The following is a 21,721-nucleotide window of genomic DNA, read 5'->3' on the forward strand; positions in this document are numbered from 1 at the left end:
AGCCAGGCTGTGTTGGTGCACGTCTTTAATCCCAGCACTCAGAAGGCAGAGCCAGGAAGATCTCTGTGAGTTTGAGGCCAGCCTGGTCTACAAAGCGAGATTCAGGACAGGCACCAAAAACTACACAGAGAAACCCTGTCACAAAAAACCAAAAAAAAAAAAAAAATTCTTAATGATTTCTCTAAGGCTAAGATATGCTATTCTGACTTAGGAAACCCTAATAATAATTGCTCTCCACGCCCCCCACCCCCCAGAGCTGAGGACATAACCCAGGGCCTTGTGCTTGCTAGGCAAGCACTCTACCACTGAGCTAAATCCCTAACCCCCCCAACCCCTAATTGCTTTTAAGTTTTGGTTTTTGTGTTTTTGCTTTAAGATTTATGTGTATGGGTGTTTAGCCTGTATATATGTCTGTGTGAGGGTGCCAGATCCCCTGGAACTGGAGTTAGAGATAGTTGTGAGCTGCCATATGGACGCTGGCAATTGAACCCAGGTCCTCTGGAAGGACAGCCAGTGTGCTTAACTGCTCAGCCATCTCTCCAGCCCCAGTTTTTGTTTTGTTTTTAATTCTGAGACCCATACAAAAGACCTAGGAACACTTGAACACTTAAATCTGTTTCTCATCCCTAATTAGTTACTGGATGCTTTCGTTTTTTTAAACTTTATACCCAAGGAACTGGCAGCTCTGCTGTCCATTTTATCTCACTCAGGTGTCTGAGCCTCTTGCATTCTTGCCGGTTTCTTTCTGGGACAATCTTTTTCTTTGAAGGCTTTCTCTTGGGGTTTTTTTGTTTGTTTGTTTGTTTGTTTGTTTTTGAGTGAAATTCTCTCTATTTTACCTTCAATTTTTCCTCTCTGGACTTTTTGTTATGGTAGCAATTACAGGTATTTAGGGTAGAATTTGCCATTTTAATCACATATAGCTTATAGTTATGAGTTATGATGTGGCATGCATTAGCCACTTTATGAAGTGGTCAGCTCAACAGAGAGAGAATCCCTGTATCCCCTCTGTGTGGGGTAAGCCATATTTAGTCCTCTGTGGTGTTTTTCTTCACTTAGTATCCTGTCTTCAATATTCATCCATGCTTAGTATACCCATTTAAGTTTAGCTGTTCTTGTTTTCTGCTATTGGGGTTTTCGTTGGCTTTTTAGTCCACATATGCTACTATTGCATTGTTTGAATGAAGTTCCCAGGAGATTCCTGGGACATTCCCTCCTCCACCTGTATATGATGCAGCTTCTGCTACAAATTGTATTTGCTTGAAGGAGAATGGAGCATCCCTTTGTCATCTTTTGTCACTATTTTTTTTTCTTTTTGTTTTGCTAGGACTCTGGTTAGGAGTTGAATGGGACAATCCCGAGAGAGGAAAGCATGATGGGAGCCATGAAGGTACTATGTATTTTAAATGCAGGTAAATATCTCTTATGAATTGACAAGGTCATAATTAATCATTTAATAATAGGGCTGGAGAGGAAGAAGCATTGTTGGATCTGGAATAGTTTGAAAAGGTACTTCAACCTGGCATGGTGGTGCATGTCTTTAATTCCAGCACTCAGGAGGCAGAGGCGGGTATATACAATTGTGTGTACAGGTATATGCCCCTTGCCCCTGCCTAGAGGCCAGAGGAGGAATGTTATCTTTTGCTTCCTGTCAAATTTCCTTGAGACAGTGCCTGTTATTGAACCTAGAGCTCACCATTTTGGCTAGATTAGCTGGCAGGCAAACGTGAACCTCTTAGCTCTGCCACACACCCATGTTGGGATTATAGGCTTATGTGGCTGTGCATGGTGCTGGGGATACTAACACTAATGTTTACACAGCAGTACTCTTAGCCACTGAGCCATCTCCCACCCCATGTTTTTTGTTTTAGTCATGTTGTACAGGGTGACTCTAACCTGATGTATAGCTAAGGCTGGTTCTAAACTTGAGATCCTCCTGCCTCTAACTCTCAAGTTCTGGGATGATAGGTATACACCACCATGTCTGGGCTAGCCTGGGTTTCTTCTTTCTTTTTTGAACTGGAACTCATTGTGTAGAACAGGCTGGCCTTGAACTCACAGAGATCCATCTGCCCATGTCTCCTGAGTGCTGGGATTAAACACCACTATACCTTTCTTTGATTTTTTGAGACAGGGTTTCTCTGTGTAGTTTTGGTGCCTTTCCTGGATCTCACTCTGTAGACCAGGCTGGTCTGGAAGTCACAGAGATCTGCCTGGCTCTGCCTTCCGAGTACTGGGATTAAAGTCATGCACCACCACCACCACCGCCGCCGCCGCCGCCGCCGCCGCCGCCGCCGCCGCCGCCGCCCGGCTCTTTGTTTTTGTTTGTTGTTGTTGTTTTGTTTTTGTTTTTTTTTTTTATGTCACAGGTTGTGAAATTTTCTGAGGTTCTGAGCACTAGGGGCTAGTGGGATGAGAGTACTTATGAACTGCTCCATTTTCCTCATGGGTTCAGAATTTGTGTTTCACTGCAGCATCTTGACATTAATTTAGAGTATTAGTTTAGAGTAATTAATTTAGAGTATTAGTTTCTGTCTAAATCACTGCTAAAATCAGTGTATCTTCTGGAGATTTGTTACTGATGGGCATTCGTTTGACTAGCGAGCATTTTTTATCATTTACTGGGCTGTTTGGTTTCCTGAGAAACCTGCTGGGAATGTTTCACCAAAGATTGAGATCTTTGATCTATAACAAGGATAGACTCCATTTCGCAGCTCCCTGATACAATTCCACACTTTGCCTGCAACCAAAAGTAATAAATATCTCCTTTTGACTAACTCATTACCATTGCTGTAAGAAGTGTGAATTCAGGCTAAGTGCATGTAATCTTGAAACTACAGAGACAAAGGTGGAGGCAGAGGTGGGATGATCAGGAGTTCAAGGCAGTTGGGGCTAAGTAGCAGAACAGTCTCAGAAAAAAAGTCACAAATATATTTTTATCCTAAATGTTCGTGTGTGTGTGTGTGTGTGTGTGTGTGTGTGTGTGTGTGTACAGAAAGTTGTGAGCACCATTGAATCTTGCTCCTCTGGAAGAGCAGCCAGTGCTCTTAAGTGCTGAGACATCTCTCTAGCCTGCAGTTTTTGTTTGTTTGTTTGTTTTTAATTTAAATTATTGTGTCTAAAAAATAAAATTTCATATTTCTAATTCCAATACGTTACATGTAAACATTAGCATTTTAAGATTTTTTTTAATTTTAAAAATTATTGTGTACGCATGTGATGTATCTGTGTGACTTCTGTACCTCTGTGCATGTGTGGAAATTGGAGAACAACTTTATGGAGTCAGTCGTTCTTCATCTTTAATGGGTCCTGCTTGGGATTGAACTGAGGTTACCAGGCTTGCACAAGAAGCACTTCATTAGCACACTGAGCCATTTGGCCAGCCTAGAAATTTGTTATCCCATCCTCCTGCCTCCAGTATTTTTAAAAAAAAAATCTTTCAACATTTATTTATTTAAAAAAAGAAAGTTGTTCTTAGCTTTTTTTAAACCAAGTTTCATTAATCCTTGAAGGTCCACCTTAGATTTGCAGCCTTATGCAGTATGTGCTAGGCCAGGTTTTTAATTCCCATCTCCCCTATTCTGAATCCTTCTGGGAGGCATAAAATACTGCGTTAAAAAGTAATAAATAGGGGGCCGGAGGGATGCTTCAGTAGTTAATAGCACTTGCTGTTCCTGCAAAAGACCTAGGTTCAGTTCTCAGTACCCATATGGTGGCTCACACCATCTGTAACTCCAGTTCTGGGAATTCTGATGTCTCTTCTGGCTTCAGTGACCATTGCATACAAGTGGTTCCTATACATACATACAGATAAAACGCTTGTATACATAAAAATAAAAACATTAATTAAAAGTAGTAAATAGCTAAGTCTAGTGGCTAACTCCTGTAATCTTAGCACTGGAGAGGCTGAGTTTGGAGAATCTTTACAAGTTTAGTGTTAGTGTGAGATACATAGTGAGTTTCAGGCCAGCCTGAGTTATAGAGGGAGATGTCTCAAAAACATAGAAAACAAAATATATTAACAAAGCAGATATGTGAATTAAATATAGTGTTTGCTGGACATAATGGCATATGCCCATTATCTTACCTGTTGTAGAGACTAAAACAGGAGTATAGAAACTTCAGAGTCTGGGCCCGTGAGATAATTCAGCTGGTAAAGGCACTTGCTGCTAAGCCAGACGACCTGAATTAGATCCCTGGGACCCACATAAAAGGAGAGAACTGTCTTCTGACCTTCACATAGTGCCATGGCACTCATGTGCTCATATAGACATGCAGATGAGTAATTAAGTTTCTTTTTTTTTTTTAAAGTTCAAGGCCCTTAGTGAGACTCTGTAGATGTAGATCATAGGTAGAATGTTTATATAATGTGTGTAGGGCCTTGAATTCAATCCCCAGTAACACACATCTACTGAAAATAGTTTTAAAAGCTTTAAAATACACATACTTTTTGGTTTCTCAAGACAGGATTTCTCTGTGTAGCCTTGGCTGTCCTGGAACTTGCTCTGTAGACTAGGCTGGCCTCGAACTCACAGAGCTCTCTGCCTTCCTCTGCCTCCCGAGTGCTAGGATTAAAGGCATGTGCCACCATTGCCTGGCCATATTAATATTTCTTGATTAAATAACAAAGCGATATCTAACAATAAGTACTTTGTCTGTCTGTCTATCTATCTATCTATCCATCTATCTATCTATATTTATGAGACAGGGTCTCACTATGTAGCTTTGTCTGGTCTGGAACCTGCCTCAGCCTCCCAAATAAATGCCTGTGATTGACAAGCCCCTATCACCATACTCATTGGCAGATGATATTTGAATAGTAATTTCTCTCCCTTCCCAGGCACCCAACAGGAGGCTCCTTTGTTCGTCCAAACAAAGTTAATTTTGGAGTAGACTTTCTTACTGCCCTTAAGAAGCGGTATGTGCTAGAAGATGGGTCTGATGATGATGGAAAATCATGTTCCTTAAAAGTTGGAAGTAAACAAGTGCAAACTGTTGGTTTTGACAATATTACAAAGAAGCAGAGGTAAGAGCTGATGTTGGCAGCCGGGCTTTCAGTCACCAGATTGGGAATAAAGTTCTTGATTGTGTGGTGATGCTTGCAACTTTGCTTCCACATTGGTTCATCTTCTTCACACAGTAGCTTGAAATGTGGAGAACACAAGCACTGATTATTCAGTTCCCAGCACTCATATAGCAAAGCAGCTCACAACTACCTATATAACTCCAGTTCAGGGGATTTGATGTCCTCTTCTGACCTCCACAGGTACCAGGCATGCAGGTGGTACATATTTATACACGCAGATAAAACATTTATATACATTAAATAAAAATAAATGTATGTTAAAGAAAAAAAAGGCTGGTAAGATGCCTCAGTGGGGTAAAGGTGCATGCCATGCAAGCCTAGGGACCTGAGTTTGAACCCCAAAACCCACATAACGGTGGAAGTAGAGAACTGACTCCACAAAGTTGTTCTGACATCTATTTGGGGGTGGAGGGTTGTCTCTGTGACCTCCATGGCCAGCAGAGTGATGATCCTCAGGAGGCAGTTTGGTTTAGCACCACTGAGTAGCCTATGTTGGTTCAAACTTTGGGAGTCTGATCCTGAGTGGTTTATTTTAGGCGTAGAGAGCTGGCCCCAAAGGCATGGGTCTAGGAGAGGTGGCTCTGCCCCTTGCCTGAGGAGAGCAATCCCAGTGGCCCAGATGACCAGCTCAGCTACCTCTCAGACCCACATCTTGTGTCTCGGGTTGGCCACCCTAACTTCTACCCCATCCATGCCCTGCTGGAGTGTGCTAAGGGACTGGTCCTGTGGAACAATAACTACAGGCTCTCCATGACTTGGGGCAACAGAAGGCTATCCAAGAGGAGTTTCAGTGAGGGTCCAGTGATGATGGTGTACCAGAGGCCTTGAAGCAGACCAATTACTCTGCAGTTAACATTTTTCTGATGGGGCTGATTGGACAAAAGGATATACTTTGTGATACACTGCAGCTCCCAATGCCACTAGGATGAATGAAGAGGTTTTGGAAAGATGGAGGAGTGAGGTGGTTTTTTTGTTTGTTTTGTTTTGTGTTTAATTAATCTGGAAGGGGTGAGGGTTGCGTTTCTGGGAGGGATGCTCTAGGGTTGAGAGGTGGATATGGAGAGACTGGGAGGTGAGTGGGATTGTGATGCATGATGTGAAATTCCCAAAGAATCAATAAAGAAGTGTGTTACCAAGGGGGTGGGGGGCAGGTGTGGGGTGTGTGTGGAGAGACAAGCACAATAAAGACAAGAGAAGCAATTAAGAGCCCATGTATCCTGGCTCTTCTGGAGATGGCTTTGTATTAATGCCTCTATAGAGACCTGGTTCCTCAAGCTTGGTGCCAAGGTGTCCCAGTATGGCATACTTTAAACTGTAGAGGGAAATAGCAAACTTGATTTAAAAATTTTTTTTTTAATTATTTTTATTATTGAGGAAAGGATCTCATGTAGCCCAGGCTAGCCTTGAACTTTTTTTTTCTTTTCTTCCTTTCTTTCTTTTTCTTTTTTTTAAAGACAGGGTTTCTCTGTGTAGTTTTCGTGCATGTCCTGGATTTCACTCTGTAGACTAGGCTGGCCTCGAACTCACAGAGATCCTCCTGGCTCTGCCTCCTGAGTGCTGGGATTAAAGACGTGCTGCACCACCACCACCACCACCACCACCACCACCACCACCACCACCACCACCACCACCCGCTCTTTTTGTTATGTTTTGGCTTTTTTTTCCCCGAGACAGGGTTTCTCTCTGTAGCACTGACTATCCTGGAACTCGATCTGCAGACCAGGCTGGCCTTGAGATCCACCTGCATCAGCCTCCCAAGTGCTGGAAGTAAAGTTTTGAGCCACCACTACCAGGCTTGAACTCGTTTAAATTTGAAGTTTTTATCCGTATGTGTGTGTATGTGTATGATGTGTGCATATGAGAGCAGACATGCATGTATCACAATATGAAAGTGTGAGCAGGACAACTTTTTGGAGCTTGACAATTCTCTTTTTCTGCCTCGCATCTCTTGTAGGAGAGCTGCGGGAATTACAGCTGTGAGCCATCACCTATTGCTTTTTGTAGGCATTGGTATCAGAGATTGAACTCAGGTCCAAGTGCTTTTATCCACTGAATCATCTATCTAGATGTCTGACTGTGAGCCCTTGACCCTTCTGTCTCTACCTCTCAGGTACTAGGATTAAAAAACCACCACACCTGGCCCAGAAACAGTGACTTCTGTCAGAGTACAAACTACTGGTCTGCAGTTACTGACAGTTTTATGAATGAGTATTAACATTTCCTTTCAGTGACTTCATGTTTCTGAAAAACTGAAATGGACAATTGTTACGTTTAAAAAACAAGGAATTTTCTATGTATAGTGGCACATATTTATAATCCCAGCACTTGGAAGGTAGAGACAGAAGATCAGGCATTCAAGGCCAATTTAGGCTACATGAGACCCTATCTAAAATAAATAAATAACTGAAAATTATGGTGGACAGAATATGGACATAGTGGTGTTCAGATGAATTGATTTCAGAGTCTAGGAAGTCATACAGTTCTCAGTGGTACTAAGTTGGTAGCACCTAAGTCATCATGAAGTTGTTTGGTCCTAACCACACACAAAATTGGAACTGGGAAAGATTTGTTTTGGTATAGGCACCATGAAACATCACTGAAACTCTCAGGGCCTGTTGAACAAGTGTGAGCGCCTCTGCCCTAGAACATATTTCTGATGATTATAATCACCTTTGCCATGTGTTTAGCTCTTGTTTTTACCCCTCAACACTGTCACTTTTCTGTTAATTTTTACAAATATTAATTGAAATGAACCATTCTGTGCTAAGCAGTATTTTGAGGTCTTCATAAATACTAACTCACTGAGTCATCTGTTGTGTTTTAACAGTTATAGCAGAGTATGCCTAGTAAAATGGTTTAGCAGTGTGAACTCTAAACATTGGTAAACCCAACACATTCCTATCATTCAAAACTAGAATTCCCTCCCCTAGAAACACTAATTCCCTATCTCCCAGCCATTGTTCTTTCTGCCTGTCCCTTTGTCTGTTCTGGAATCACAGGTGGGATCCTTGTGCATTATTTGTCCCTGTGTCTAACTTTGATGAGAGTAAACATCTTGAAGGTCTCTCCATTTGTGGATTTCAGAATTTCTTCCCTATTAAGGCCAAACACTGCTTCTCAAATGTGATGTCACATTTGGTTATCTGTTCTGGATATTTGGTCTGTTTCTACCTTTTGGTTATTGTGTGAATAAAACCGCTACAATTAAATTGAGTGCAAAAACATTTTACCAGTGTGAAGTCTGAGACACCAAGATTTAATCAACTTCCCTAGTGCCAAAGGAGGTAGTGGAATTGGGCCTTGAAGCCTCGTAGCCCAGCTCTAGATTCTGAGTTGCAGGACATTGGCTTTTCTGACAGGCAGAGGACACAAATCCTGCATGTGTAGAAACAACTGAGAACTCTCGTGCACAATGCCTCAGATACGTTCCTAGAGAGCCTGTCTCAGAGGGCAGGAGGCGCACAGTGTCACTGCAGCATTTCGGGGAACTACCAACTATCAGCAGAAGAATTAGTAACTTCATTGGGGTCTAGTAGACACTAACAGATATGAAGGCAAATGTTCCAGAGCTCTAAGTGTCAATGGAGCTGCATCTCACTGCTTCACAATATCCTTCAGAGGGAAGAAGTCACAGGAGAATCTGTATAGCAGAATGTCACTTACATCATTTCATGGGGTACATAAAAGAGGGAGTGGAGACACAGAGTTCTGCAAGTCAGGATTAAGTCCATAGCAGCTGTGGCTGGAGAGTTTGCTGGGGAATGGGGGAAAGCAGGGTGTTTTGGAGAGGGGCAATGATGACAGCTGCCTCTAATGTCTCTGACGCTTTATTTCATTCTCCTTTTTTGTAATGCTTTCTTAATTTATGTGGTGGGTACTAGCATTTGTATATTTATGGTATTTTGTATAATGTTTTAAAGGGCCAGTGGATAGCATATGACTTATGTGTACCTATGAACTGTTTTTCCTGCAGTCAGCTGAGAGCATTGCAAAACATATCCCTGTGGAAGTGTGCTGTGAGTCATGCTGGTGAACAAGGAAGAATTGCTGAAGCCTGTCCCAGTATCCTTTTCGTTGCCAGCTCATCCTGAAACCTGATTTTGGATTTGGTGCTTGTACCTGATATCATTGGTTGCATGCCCTTGTTGGGGCATGCAACTCAGTTAAGTACATTCCCAGACCATTTTGCCTGCAAGTATGGCCAAGTGTGAACATTTTTATTACACTTTTATATAGCTTTCTGGTGCTGGGGAGGCTTTTTTATTTTTTTGAGATAGGGTCTTACTCTGTAGTTAATGCTAGTCTTGAACTCACTGTGTATCTGAGGGTGGCCTTGAACTCATGATAGTTCTCCTATCTCAGCTTCCCCCAACTGCTGGTATTACAGTATGAGTCACCATGCTTGGCTCTGAGAGTGGAAGTTTATAGGTGGCCCCCTAGCAAGGGGACAGACTTGGTTAGCATTTCCTTTGTTGTATTGGTCTCTGGTGATTCCTCAGTGCAGGTGGGATGTCCAGGGTTTCATCAGTTGTCTTTCAAGTGTGAAGAAACCATCCAGTAAGGCTGAGAGAGCTGACTGGATCTGGGCACATGTGGCAAGCTGACAGGTTTGGGTTTGCAGACTGTGTCTGCCTGCCTTTTCTCCCAGCCCTGTGTTTGTGGAGTTCCCCACCTGTTTCCTCCTGAGATTGATTTATTTACAGCCAGAGCCCTGGAGTAATAAAACAGGCTCTCCATGTTTGTGTGTGTGTGGGGTGGTGGTGGTGTATGTTTGTGAGATAGTGTCTCACACTGTAGCTCAGGCTGGCATTGAAATTGCTTCAGCACCTCTGCCTCAGCCTTCCTGGTACTGAGATCACTCATCTGAGCTACCACAACTGTCTCCATGTTTCATCTATGTTTAATGTTCCTACTTGTATCGTAGGATATATCAAATTGGACTTTCGATGGAGGCAGACAGGTTGATTGTCTTATGCTGGTCTGTACAGGTGACAGTTGCCTACTCTGTGCCTTGTGCAAAGGTGACTCGGCAGCTGGGTGTGGCAGTGCATGCCTGTTATCCTAGTGCTAAACAAAGACAGGAGGGTCAGGAGGAATTCTCAGCTGAAGGTAATTCTCAGCTTCCTAGTGAGTTAAGGCCAGCCTGGACTACATGAGAGCCTGTCTCAAAAATAAATAACGAATCAGCTGCAGTTGCTGTTCTCAGCCATGGGTCTCTTCTTCCCTGGGTGAATGCTTTGTCTCTTTTGGAAGGTCCCTTCTCTCAGCAAAGAGTGTGTGTCTTCAGCTTCTCTCAGAGACTGTATTGGGACACAACATGCTTCTGTCTTCCCACACTGCTCTTTTCTTTTTCTGCTGCTGTTCTTCCCAGTGGCTCATTTAACACTTGTTTCTGTCTAATGGTGATCTCAAACAACACGTCCCACAGTGAGACCCACCCAGCCCACTTATACCATAATTTCTACATCCAGTAAACAGCAGTACCATGTGCCTGGCCAGCTCTGTCTCTATTTTCCTCAATTCCTATGTCTAACAAATACTGCTGGCTTTGCTTTCAGCTTGAGGTACTTATTCTGATATTTCCTCCTGCTCTTATGCTGAGGTAGGATCCAAACATGTGAGGCTGTGCTGGCCAGTTTTATGTCAACTTGATGCAAACTAGAGTCATCTGAGAGGATGGAGCCTCAATTGGGAAAATGCCTACATAAGATTGGTCTGTAGGAAGGCCTATAGGGCATTTTCTTAGTGATTGATGGGCGAGGGCCCAGCCCATTATGGGCTGGTGGTCCTGGGTTCTGTAAGAAAGCAGGCTGAGCAAGCCATGAGCAAGCCAGTAAGCGGTACTCCTTCATGGCCTCTGCATCAGCTCCTGCCTTCAGATTCCTACCCAGTTCCTGCTTTGGCTTCCTTCAGTGGACTGTGGTTTAGGATATATAAGACATATAAACCCTTTCCTTTCCAAGTTACTTTTGGTCATGGTGTTTTATCACAGCAATAGTAACCCTAAGACAGAGGACCACTTGTCTCTTTTGTCTCCCTACAGTTCTCAGCTCAGCTTTACAGCAGAGTCACTTTCCAGAGACCCAAGTAAGATCCTGTTACTCTGCTCCAGCCTCTCTAGTAGTTCCCATTTCTGGCAGACTAGCAGGCTTTGGAGGTCCTTCATGATGTGGCCTGTCCTCCAAGGCCTAGGGCAGTGGTTCTCAACTTAGGGGTTGTGGCAAACCTCTGTCTTCAAAAATATTTACATTATGATTCATAACAGTAGCAAAATTATAGTTATGAAGTAGCAGCAAAAATAGTTTTATGGTTGAGGGGGGTCACCACAGCATGAGGAACTGTATTGAAGCTGCAGCATTAGGAAAGTTGAGAACCACTGGCCTAGCTGCCTCATTTTGAGAATACCTATCCATCTTTCCAAGTATGTTGGAGGTGGCTGTTCCCACTCTGACCTCAGCACCTTGCTGTGGTCACTGCTTTGTCCATGTTGCCACAAGATTCTTCCAGGTTCTATTTCCTAGGTTCCCTCGGTTTTCTGCTCAAGTTGCTCATTGGCTTTGCTTTCACTTGTGTCTGTATGGCCACATACCTTCCTACCTGGCCCACCTGCCACTCTGAACACAGGCAGTCTCAGATTTGCAGGAGGTGTTAACTTATGGACTCTCTTCCCTGCTAAGCCTGTCTTCTTGGCCCTTGATAACTATTTGTAGAGTAACCATAGTAATAACCACATATATCAGATGGGAATGTTAAGCCTTTCATTAGCTGGTCTGGCACTATGGTACACTGTGACCCCCTTGAGAACAGTTGCTTAAGTCATCATGCATATGTGATGGTCCCAGAGTTTGTTTTAAGTTTGTGGTCCTGAACCACAGATAAGAAGCCACATTACAGACTTTGAGTACTCAGGTGATTCTCAGTCTCTTTCTTGCCTATGTTGCTGCCACCCTTGTATTCTCCGCTAGGATGGTACTGTTTAGATCTGTGGGTTTGGGACTGATGTTCTAGAGAGAAGGGTGGGTGTATGCATAGGCATACACACTTGTGGCAGTGCTGAAGGCAAGGCTTGTTAGTCACTTCATGGTGCTCATTACATCAGTTGCTGTCACTGTCTTCTTTTTTTGTTCTGCAAAAGTTTGATTATGACACTTGCGTCTCCATTGTTTATAGATGCATGTTTCATGCTTTGACACTGAAAATGAGTATTTTAGGTTTTAAATGAACCAAGGTAGTAGTGTTCATTTTAGTTTTGTAATGCTAGGGATGGAACTCGGGGCTTTGGGCATATAGAGAAGCATTCTACCACTGAGCTATATCCAATCTAATAGATAATTTAAAAGATAGAAACATTTGTGTTCATGAAAAAAAATTCAGACTAGGCAGTGAGAAGTTTAAAATCCCTATTCTAGTCAGGCGGTGATGGTGCATGCCTTTAATCCCAACACTTGGGAGACAGAGGCAGGGGGATCTCATGAGTTCAAAGCCAGCCTGGTCTACAGAGTGAGTTCCAGGACTGCTAGGGCTGCACAGAGAAACCCTGTCTCAAAAAACAACAACAACAACAACAACAACAACAAAAAATGCTTATTTCAGAAGTAGAATGCTACTAATTCTTTGTCTTTGGGGGATCTTTTGAAATTACTTTTTCTTAAAATATGCTTTTAGATATTCGAGTTGTAAATTTGTCCAAGAACTTGTTGTCATCTTGGGGTGAAGTGGTTCTTATTGCAGAGCAGCTCAACAACCTGGAGGTTCTTGATCTCAGGTATGGACTCCACACTGCCTTCTCTGACAGCTGGTAGGTACTTTATGGGACGCTTTGGCTGAGTGGACTTAGGTGAAGGTTCACTTCAAGGCAGTCTTCACATGGTCCCTTGAAGTGCATGAATAAGGAGTATATCTGTGTCCTGATCAGGTAGGAGGGGGTGATATTCAGAGCTTATAAGTCTGACTGTAAAAGAGGGACTATGGTATGTGTGATCTAAGCAGAGGAGGAGAAGGGTTAGTGCTGAACATGCTTGCTTATTTGGAATCAGTGTTTAACTCTTTAGGAATAAGTAGTTCATTGGAACATTGCTTAATATAGTTTTAGTAAGTATTTTTAACTTCTTGACTTTGTTTACTAATGTCATATTTTCTGAGGACTTCCCAAATATTTATTAGTTTAATCTCACAACCTCACTCTCCCAAGGGCTCAACTAGGTTGGTCCATTCCTCCTTCCTTTGATGGGGCTGGGAACCAAGCCCAGGTTTTGTGCTCCTAACTAAGCCTCTACCACTGAACACACCCCAGCCCTTCTCCCCTTGCATTCTTAAGTGCTTATATATGCAGGTAAGCTTTACTAGGCTGGAGCAGTCAAGCTTGAAGGCACCTCAAATAGAGCAAATGGGTATAATTTAACTCTTAGTGTCTCCTCTTCTGGAAATATGGGAGCTCAAGTCAACTTCACATATGTGAGGAAACCTGAAGCTTCACCTACCTCTGTGAGAACCCCTCTCAAACCTTCAGGTTAAACCCCAGACTGTTGATGTCAGTGTGTTGGGTCTGCAATATAGGATGTAAATACTTCCTATCTCCTTTTTCTTCTCAGTGAAAATAAACTGCAGTTTCCTTCTGACTCACCAACTCCAACTGGAATGTTTTCTAATCTGAAGATTTTAGTCCTAAATAAAATGGGAATAACATGGGCTGAGGTAATCATATTTGCTTTATTACACAGTAATAAATGATTACAATTTTTGCTTTAAAGGGGAATTAAAGACTAACTGGTTTCATTTCAGTAACCCTATTATCCAAACAGTAGAATGTTTTACACTTCATTACAGAGAAGAGTAATCCTTTGGTGAAATAGGATTTTAGATCTGGTAATCCATGTTCTTTCTCAGCCTGTCCCTGTCTCTTAGCTCATTTGTATTGCTCTGGAGTCTTGAACATGGATGTTCACAGTGGCACGCACCAACTATGTAGTTTTAAATGCCATAATGCTGGCTCCCCCAGGTTTTCTGCCAATGTTCTTAGGACAGAGCATGAAGTGGAGAGTCTCACTCTCCCCCTGTGTGCAGGCTTGTCCCCATAATCCACTGTCCTGGTATGGTTGGCTCATGAGCAGCCACAGGTATCCTTGGCACAGTAGCATTTGGTAAATCTGTTTCTGTCTTTTCCTGGGCCCCTGATTTTGGAGGATCTCCTTCCCTCTTCTGGTGCACACCAAGCCTGAGACAGAAAAGCACTTAGCAATTGGATGGGGGTTGGCAGTGAGGCTCAAGGGGAAAAATTTAAGAACTGATGAGGCAACATTTATGTGCTCAGCATATCCTTCACATGCCCAAGTGGTGTCAGAACTAAGAAGGTGAGTACCACATCCTGTCCTAGGCTTCGGCCACTAGCGAGTTGGGGTGCCCATCAGCATTCCCAGCTCCTTGTGAGCACTTCCTGAGCTGGGTGCTGACTCAGCTACCAGAAGCATGTCTTCCTGTAGCCTTTCAGTGTGGTCCTTCATCCTCTTGCACCACCACTTGGTGCCTGAGTACAGCTTGCATGCCCTGTCCACAAGGCATGAAGTTCCCAGTGATGTGGCCAAGTATGGCCAGCAGAGGCTGCCAGACACTGAGTTTAGTTTCCTTTCTAGGTGCTGCGTTGTGCCCCGGCATGGCCAGTCCTCGAGGAACTTTACCTCAAGTCTAACAGTATTTCCATTTCAGAAAGGTAATGGGCTTTGCTTCAGTAATTCTATGGCTATTCAGTTATTCTGAATACAGTCTCCGGTCCAGCATTAGCTTTTAGGAGGGTTTGCAAGCATAAATTGTAGTTGTACTTACTCCTTAAATATTGTATTACAGATTAGATTATCAACTGAAATGTTATCCAAACCAAAGGAAACTCATCAAAGACATCTGAATTAAATATCTGAACTTTATTAGCTTTGTATAAATGTCTTGGATTCTCAGAGACAACCAAACTAAATATTAGAATTTATTGATTTTGCATACATGTATTAGATTCCCTGATTCTCAGTGAAATACAGGGTTTTTTCTTTCTTTTTTTCCCCCCCGCCATGGTTTTTTGAGACGGGCCGTCCTGGGCAATTTAGCAAGACCCTGTCTCAAAAAACCAAGGGCAGAGGGATGTAGCTTAGTTGTAGAGCACTTGCCTAGCATGTGCAAGGCCCTGGTTCATTCTTATTTAAGAATTTGAGATATTAATCTTTATGTGTATGAGTGTTTGCCTGAATGTATGTCTATGTACCACATATGTACAGTGCTCAAGGAGGCCAGAAGAGGGTATCTGGTCCTCTAGGACTGGAGTGGAGGGTTTAAGTTGCCATGTGGGTGCTGGATATTGAATCTCAATTCTCTGGAGGAGCAGCCAATGCTCTGAACTACTGAACCATCCCACTAGCTCCTGAGTTCATTCTTTAGTATTGCAAAAATTTTAAAGTAAGTAAATGATAAATTTCCTTTTTTCTTAATTTTTTGTATGTATGTGGTGTTTTATGTGTGAATTTGGAGGGGGAGGGGAGGACAACCTTCAGGGCTCTGTCTTTCCACTGTGGGCTCCAGGGATTGAATTCAAGTTGCCAGGCTGTGCAGCAAGCACTGTTATTCACTGAGCCATCTTATTAGTCCTGTTTGAGACAGTCTCATATAGCCCAGGTTGGCCTCAAACTAGTTATGTGCTCAGTATGACCTTCAGCTTCTCAGCTGCCTCCATTTACCATGTGCTGGGAAAACAGGTGTGGGTGGCTGAGTCTAGCAAATGAAGGACCTTTAATAGGTAATATCTGCTTAAGGTTATTATACTATAGTGTATGTGGACTCATGTCCTAAATAAATATATTGCTGCTTCATCTCTCTTTAAAAAAATCAGATTTTCTTTTTTAAAAAAATTAATGTGTATGAATATATGCAGGTAACTGAGGAAGTCAGAAAAGGGTATCAAATTTCCTGGAGCTGGAGTTAACCGGCAGTTGAAAGCTGCTTGACATAGGTGCTGAGAACAGAACTTGCAAGAAGAGCAAATGCTCTTAAACACTGAGTCTTATTTCCAGGCCCTCATCTCCCTCTTTTTAAATAAATTGTTTTGGTTTTATGTATGTATGTATGTATGTATGTATGTATGTATGTATGTATGTATGTATTTATTTAGACTGTGTGGGGTTGGGTGTGTGCATGCATGTGGGGGCCAGAGAACAATGTGAGAATCAGTTCTCTCCTTCCACCATGTGGGTTTGGGGAGTGGAACTCAGGTCATCAGGCTTAGTGGCAAGTGCCTTTACCAACTGAGCCATCTCTCTGGCCCATCATCTCCCTTTTTAGACAATATCATTAAATAAGTATGTACAAGAAAGTCAAGGATGGGAAAATTTTGAGTTGGATCAGACTATAAAGACTGTTATTGTATAGAATGGTTTCATTTGTGGAGGCAAGTGCATGCATTTTTCTCCCATTATCAAAGGCAGGATAAGCACCCTGACTCTGCCAGCATTTCAACACAGCACCCCTTTGCCTTTTTGGGGGCCAAATCCATCTGCCTTTCTCCCTATCCCTCTGTAATACCTGATGCACTTAGTTTAAGCTTCTGACTTTGAAAACAAGAGATTAGTCCATATTGAAAAAATTGTACTTTCCATACAGGCCAGTGAACGTCCTGCAGAAGATGAGGCTTCTAGACCTTTCCTCTAACCCAGCAATTGATGAAAGCCAGCTGTGCCTCATAGCATATCTGCCCAGGTGATCCCTTCAATTTTGCCTGTTAAAGATCTATCTTTTTTGTTTTGTTTTTTTCAAGACAGGGTTTCTCTGTCCTGGAACTTACTTTGTAGCCCAAGCTGGCCACTACCCATCAATACATATCATTTTTACTGAATGAATTGTCATATGTTAAATACATCTTTTGAATAGGTACAAAATGTAGTTCCTAAACTGGGCAAGTCCCTTGGGAAATTTCAACTTGAACTCATCTGGAGATGAGCCATGTGCCATGTGGACTAGGTACCAGATAATCTGTAGCTGCAAACTTGGTCCTGGTAGTGATACCTACATCTATCTCTATTTGTTAATCTTGGGGAAATGAGACATGCACTTCTTTTGAGACCCACTTAGCACCTGATAGGACAGGAGGCACTCCGTAATCTTAGAGGCCTGTGTGTGAACACAAGTCATAGTGCCAACCTTCCTTCTAGACCTTGTGTTTTACGACAGGATGGAAACCCAAGGTGGAGGGAAAGACTTGCTAGTCTAGTTTAGTAGATTAGTTTAGTAGATTAGGACACATTAGTGTCCTGTGTAATCAAATCTAACATTTTAATTTCAGATTAGAACACCTACTCATTTCTGACATTGGACTTTCTTCTATACATTTCCCGGATGCTGGAATTGGTAAATAAGATTAGTAATGTCCCTCCCTCCTATGTTAGCTGTTTCTTTTCACTCCTACTGTGCAGTTTCATTTTTATTGTTCTAGGGTGCAAAACATCCATGTTCCCGTCCTTGCAGTACCTCGTAGTCAATGACAACCAAATATCAGAAGTAAGAGCTGCCTCAGTGTGCAGGGCACAACACTGCTTGTCTCCACTTGCACACGAAGTTTGAAAGTTCTGTCAAAAAAGTTAAACTAGGGGCTTGGAGAGATGGCTCTCAGTGGTTAAGAGCTCTAGCTGCTCTTGCAGTGGACTCAGGTTCAATTCCCAGCACCCAGATGGGTACTCACAACTATTTGTAACTCCAGTTCCAGGAGATCCGATGCCCTCTTCTGGCCTTCTTGCTCACTGCACACATGTGCACAGACAGACATGCAGGCAAAACGTCCATACACATAAAACAGATCTTAGAAAACATTAAATCAAAAGCAAAATGCTTCCTCATAGTGAAACTTTTTAGGGTTAGAGTTCTTTTATTTACACAGATGTAAAATGTCACTAAGTTCACATGGGTGGGGTGTTGGTGAACCTCAGATGAGAGCTAGGCAATTTTACTTTTATGTGCTAGGCCAAGTAATCTGAAATGTGTCCTGATACATGATGTTTTTATTTCTTTTGTTGCTTCAGTGGTCATTTATCAATGAGCTAGATAAATTACAGAGCCTACAGGCTCTGTCCTGTACTAGAAACCCCTTGACTGAAGGAGACAAAGCAGAGGAGATCATCATTGCCAAGATCGGTCAGCTGAAGACCCTGAACAGGTGTCAGGTGAGCACTAGGATAATAAAAACTGTAAAAGTAAATTACATTTGAATATTATAAAGTGACGACCAGGTGCATTTTGTTTATTGGGATTCTTTGCCCTTAGAGGGAAGAGGGTTATACTTAGGTCAGTGCCAGATCAGTGTTATTTTGCTGCCTGAACAACAGTGGTCATTTAAGGAGGTGGGGAAGTGTTAGGCACTTTATCCAGTGTCCTTGGAAAGAACCCAGGCTCACAGCGTGTCTATTCTCTCCTTGTTCCTCCCAAGAGTGAGGCTTTGAGGCCCAGGCATACTCTGAAATTTCCTAAAGAAAGCAAGCTGTTCTAGCCCATACCAAGAGAGGTGAACCCAGGCACCTGGTGCAGATATTATCATGATGGAAATTATAAAATGGGGGGTGGAATGCTGGAGATGATGGCTCTTGGTTAAGAGCATTTGTTGCTCCTGCAGAGGACCCACAGTGATTCACAGCATCTGTAACGCCAGTTCCCGGGGATCTGGTGCCCTCTTCTGGCCTCTTCAGACACTATAGACATGTTGGTGCAGTACATAAATGCAGCAAAAATACAAAGTTCATTTTTTTAAAAAGAAATTTTGAGGTAGTTCAATTCCTAATTTTCTGAGAAACTGCCATACTGATTTCCACAGTGGTTGTACAAGTTTACATTCCCACCAACAGTGGAGGAGTGTTCTCTTTGCTCCACATCCTCTCCAACATTGACTGTCATTGGTATTTTTGACTGTAGCCATTCTGACAGGTGTAAGGTGGTATCTCAGAGTTGTTTTGATTTGCATTTCTCTGATGATTAAGGATGTTGAGCATTTCTTTAAATGTCTTTCAGCCATTTGTAGTTCTTGTTTTGTGAATTCTCTGTTTAGCTCTTTAGCCCATTTTTTAATTGGACTTTTCAGTATTTTGATGTCTAGTTTCTTGAGTTCTTTATATACTGTGGAGATCAATCCTCTGTCAGATGTGGGGTTGGTGAAGATCTTTTCCCATTCTGTTGGCTGTCTTTTTGTCTTATTGACTGTGTCTTTTGCCCTGCAAAAGCTTCTCAGTTTCAAGAGGTCCCATTTATTAATTGTTGTGCTCAGGGTCTGTGCTGTTGGTGTTTTATTTAGGAAATGGTCTCCTGTGCCAATGCGTTCAAGAGTACTTCCTACTTTCTTTTCTTTTAAGTTTAGTGTAACTGGATTTATGTTCAGGTCTTTGATCCACTTGGACTTGAGTTTTGTGCATGGTGACAGATATGGACCTATTTGTAATCTTTTACATATTGACATCCAGTTATGCCAGCACCATTTGTTGAAGATACTTTCTTTTTTCCATTGTATAGTTTTGGCTCCTTTGTCAAAAACCAGGTGTTCGTATGTGCATGGATTAATGTCAGGGTCTTCAATTCAATTCCATTGGTCCGTATGTCGGTTTTTATACCAGTACCAAGCTGTTTTTATTACTATAGCTCTATAGTAGAGTTTGAGGTCAGGGATGGTGATGCCTCCAAAGATTGCTTTATTGTATAGGATTCTTTTAGCTATCCTGGGTCTTTTGTTTTTCCATATGAAGTCGAGTATTTGTCTTTCCAAGTCTGTGAAGAATTGTGTTGGGATTTTGATGGGGATTGCATTGAATCCGTAGATTGCTTTTGGTAAGATTGCCATTTTTACTATGTTAATCCTACCTATCCATGAGCATGGGAGATCCTTCCATTTTCTGATACCTTCTTCAATTTCTTTCTTTAGAGATTTAAAGTTCTTATCAAAAAGGTCCTTCACTTGTTTAGTTAGTGTTATCCCAAGGTGATACAGTTGATTGGTTATCAACTGTATCCCAAGGTGATACAACTGAATAGGTGAGACAGTTGATTGGCTTGATCAGTTTGGGAGGCAACTAGGCACTGAGACCAAGTCCTGTGCTCATTGCATGAGTTGGCTGTTTGAAACCTGGAGCTTATGCAGGGACACTTGGCTCAGTCTGGGAGGAAGGGACTGGACCTGCCTGGACTGAGTCTACCAGGTTGATCGCAGTCCTCGGGGGAGGATTTGCCCTGGAGGAGGTGGGAATGGGGGGTTGGCTGGGGGTAAGGTGGGGGGGAGGGGGGAGAATAGGGGAACCCGTGGCTGATATGTAGAACTGAATGGTATTGTAAAATAAAAAAAAAAAAAAAAATTAAAAACTGGAATTTAAAGAATTAAATTACATTTACTTGTTTGTGGGGAGAGACAGTCATGCATACTAGTGGGCATATGAAGATCAGAAGACAACTTGGCAGAAGTTTGTTCTCACCTTCCACCATATGGATCTCAAGGATTGAATGAGGCTTTAAGGCAGCGATCGATTCAACTGCTAAGCCATCTTGCTGTCCCTGGATATTAGTTCTGTAGAAGAATGCAAGTTCTTGGCAATGCAAATGAGGTTTTCAGGGTTCTGTAATGGCTGGTCTTTTTTAAATTAAAATTTAGTTTGTATTTTGTTTTTGAGACTTAAGAGTCTCTCACCCAAGCTGACTTTGAACTCCATGCAGTTCTGCAGTAGCTCTCTTTAAAGTGCTAGATTACTGGTAGGAACCACCATATCCAGTTTGGAATTCTTAAGTAAACTTGTGAGTTGTGTTGGAAAAGGAAGGTGTAGGGATGGTTGGGGATTTAATTCAGTGTAGAGGGCAGCAATTTTATTGTCTTGGCTTGAGCACCAGAGGGAGGACTGGGTAAAACCATGAGCAGTTCACTGGAAGATGACACGTTTCTATTTCACATCAACACAGATTCTTCCAGAGGAAAGGCGTGGAGCTGAGCTTGACTACCGAAAAACCTTTGGAAATGAATGGAAAAAGGCTGGTGGACATCCGGATCCAGATAAAAACAGGCCAAATGCAGAGTTTCTTTCGGCCCATCCTAGATACGAGCTTCTCTGCTGCAGTACGTTCAGGTAGCCCATGGGGACTCCATCTGGAACAGGGCCCTGATGTAGTAGTTCAAGAAGGCTCAGTGTTTTGTCCTTTCTGATTTGGGGGCTATCTGTTTCCTTTTTATGTGGGCACTTTCCTGGCACCACATCAGCGAGTTGAAAAAGACGGTAAATTGGCAGTGTCAACATGTGTTCCCCCGGAGACCTACACTTTCTGGTGGTGGGTAACTCCTTGAAAAGGTTGGCAGTACTCCAGGTCATCTCAAGTGCTGGTGTTTTTTTAATGCTCCCAGCACGGCAGGTGTGCACATAAACTGTATTGTTCTTCCCAAGTCCCATCTTGAAATCTTGTCCTGTGTTGTTTGGCACTTGGTATTCACAGTGGTTCCTTAGCTTGGCCTCGGGCATTGAAGCAAAGGATTGGGCATTATGTTCCAATGTACTTTTTACTTTGCTTTGACTTCATCATTTCATCATTCCATGGTTCACATTTAGGTCGTTTTTTTTCTTTTTACGTATTTCCAATGTAAGCAGCTCACTGCAT

General features: G+C 42.5%; 1 protein-coding gene across 6 annotated transcripts in view; it reads left to right on the plus strand.

Moving 5' to 3' along the window:
- Tbce (tubulin folding cofactor E) overlaps nucleotides 1–21,721 on the plus strand; it is a 43,327-nt gene that overhangs the window by 16,772 nt on the left and 4,834 nt on the right. For 3 of the 6 annotated variants that reach the window (XR_005091611.1, XM_028859816.2, XM_028859817.2), the window contains exons 3-13: nucleotides 1,328–1,412; nucleotides 4,841–5,026; nucleotides 9,060–9,148; nucleotides 12,752–12,851; nucleotides 13,678–13,780; nucleotides 14,716–14,792; nucleotides 16,721–16,816; nucleotides 17,400–17,464; nucleotides 17,550–17,614; nucleotides 18,133–18,273; nucleotides 21,035–21,188. Coding sequence is in view for 4 of the 6 variants with exons in the window: in XM_028859816.2 (XP_028715649.1) it covers nucleotides 1,328–1,412; nucleotides 4,841–5,026; nucleotides 9,060–9,148; nucleotides 12,752–12,851; nucleotides 13,678–13,780; nucleotides 14,716–14,792; nucleotides 16,721–16,816; nucleotides 17,400–17,464; nucleotides 17,550–17,614; nucleotides 18,133–18,273; nucleotides 21,035–21,188 (1,161 nt within the window). In the remaining 2 variants the exon portion in view is untranslated. Of the gene's footprint in view, nucleotides 1–1,327; nucleotides 1,413–4,840; nucleotides 5,027–6,824; nucleotides 7,197–9,059; nucleotides 9,149–12,751; nucleotides 12,852–13,677; nucleotides 13,781–14,715; nucleotides 14,793–16,720; nucleotides 16,817–17,399; nucleotides 17,465–17,549; nucleotides 17,615–18,132; nucleotides 18,274–21,034; nucleotides 21,199–21,721 lie in introns of those variants that run through there. The other 3 variants (XR_003733450.2, XM_028859821.2, XM_028859826.2) reach the window with 3 other exon arrangements.

Source organism: Peromyscus leucopus, chromosome 5 (genome assembly GCF_004664715.2).
Source record: "Peromyscus leucopus breed LL Stock chromosome 5, UCI_PerLeu_2.1, whole genome shotgun sequence".
NCBI lineage: Eukaryota > Metazoa > Chordata > Mammalia > Rodentia > Cricetidae > Peromyscus > Peromyscus leucopus.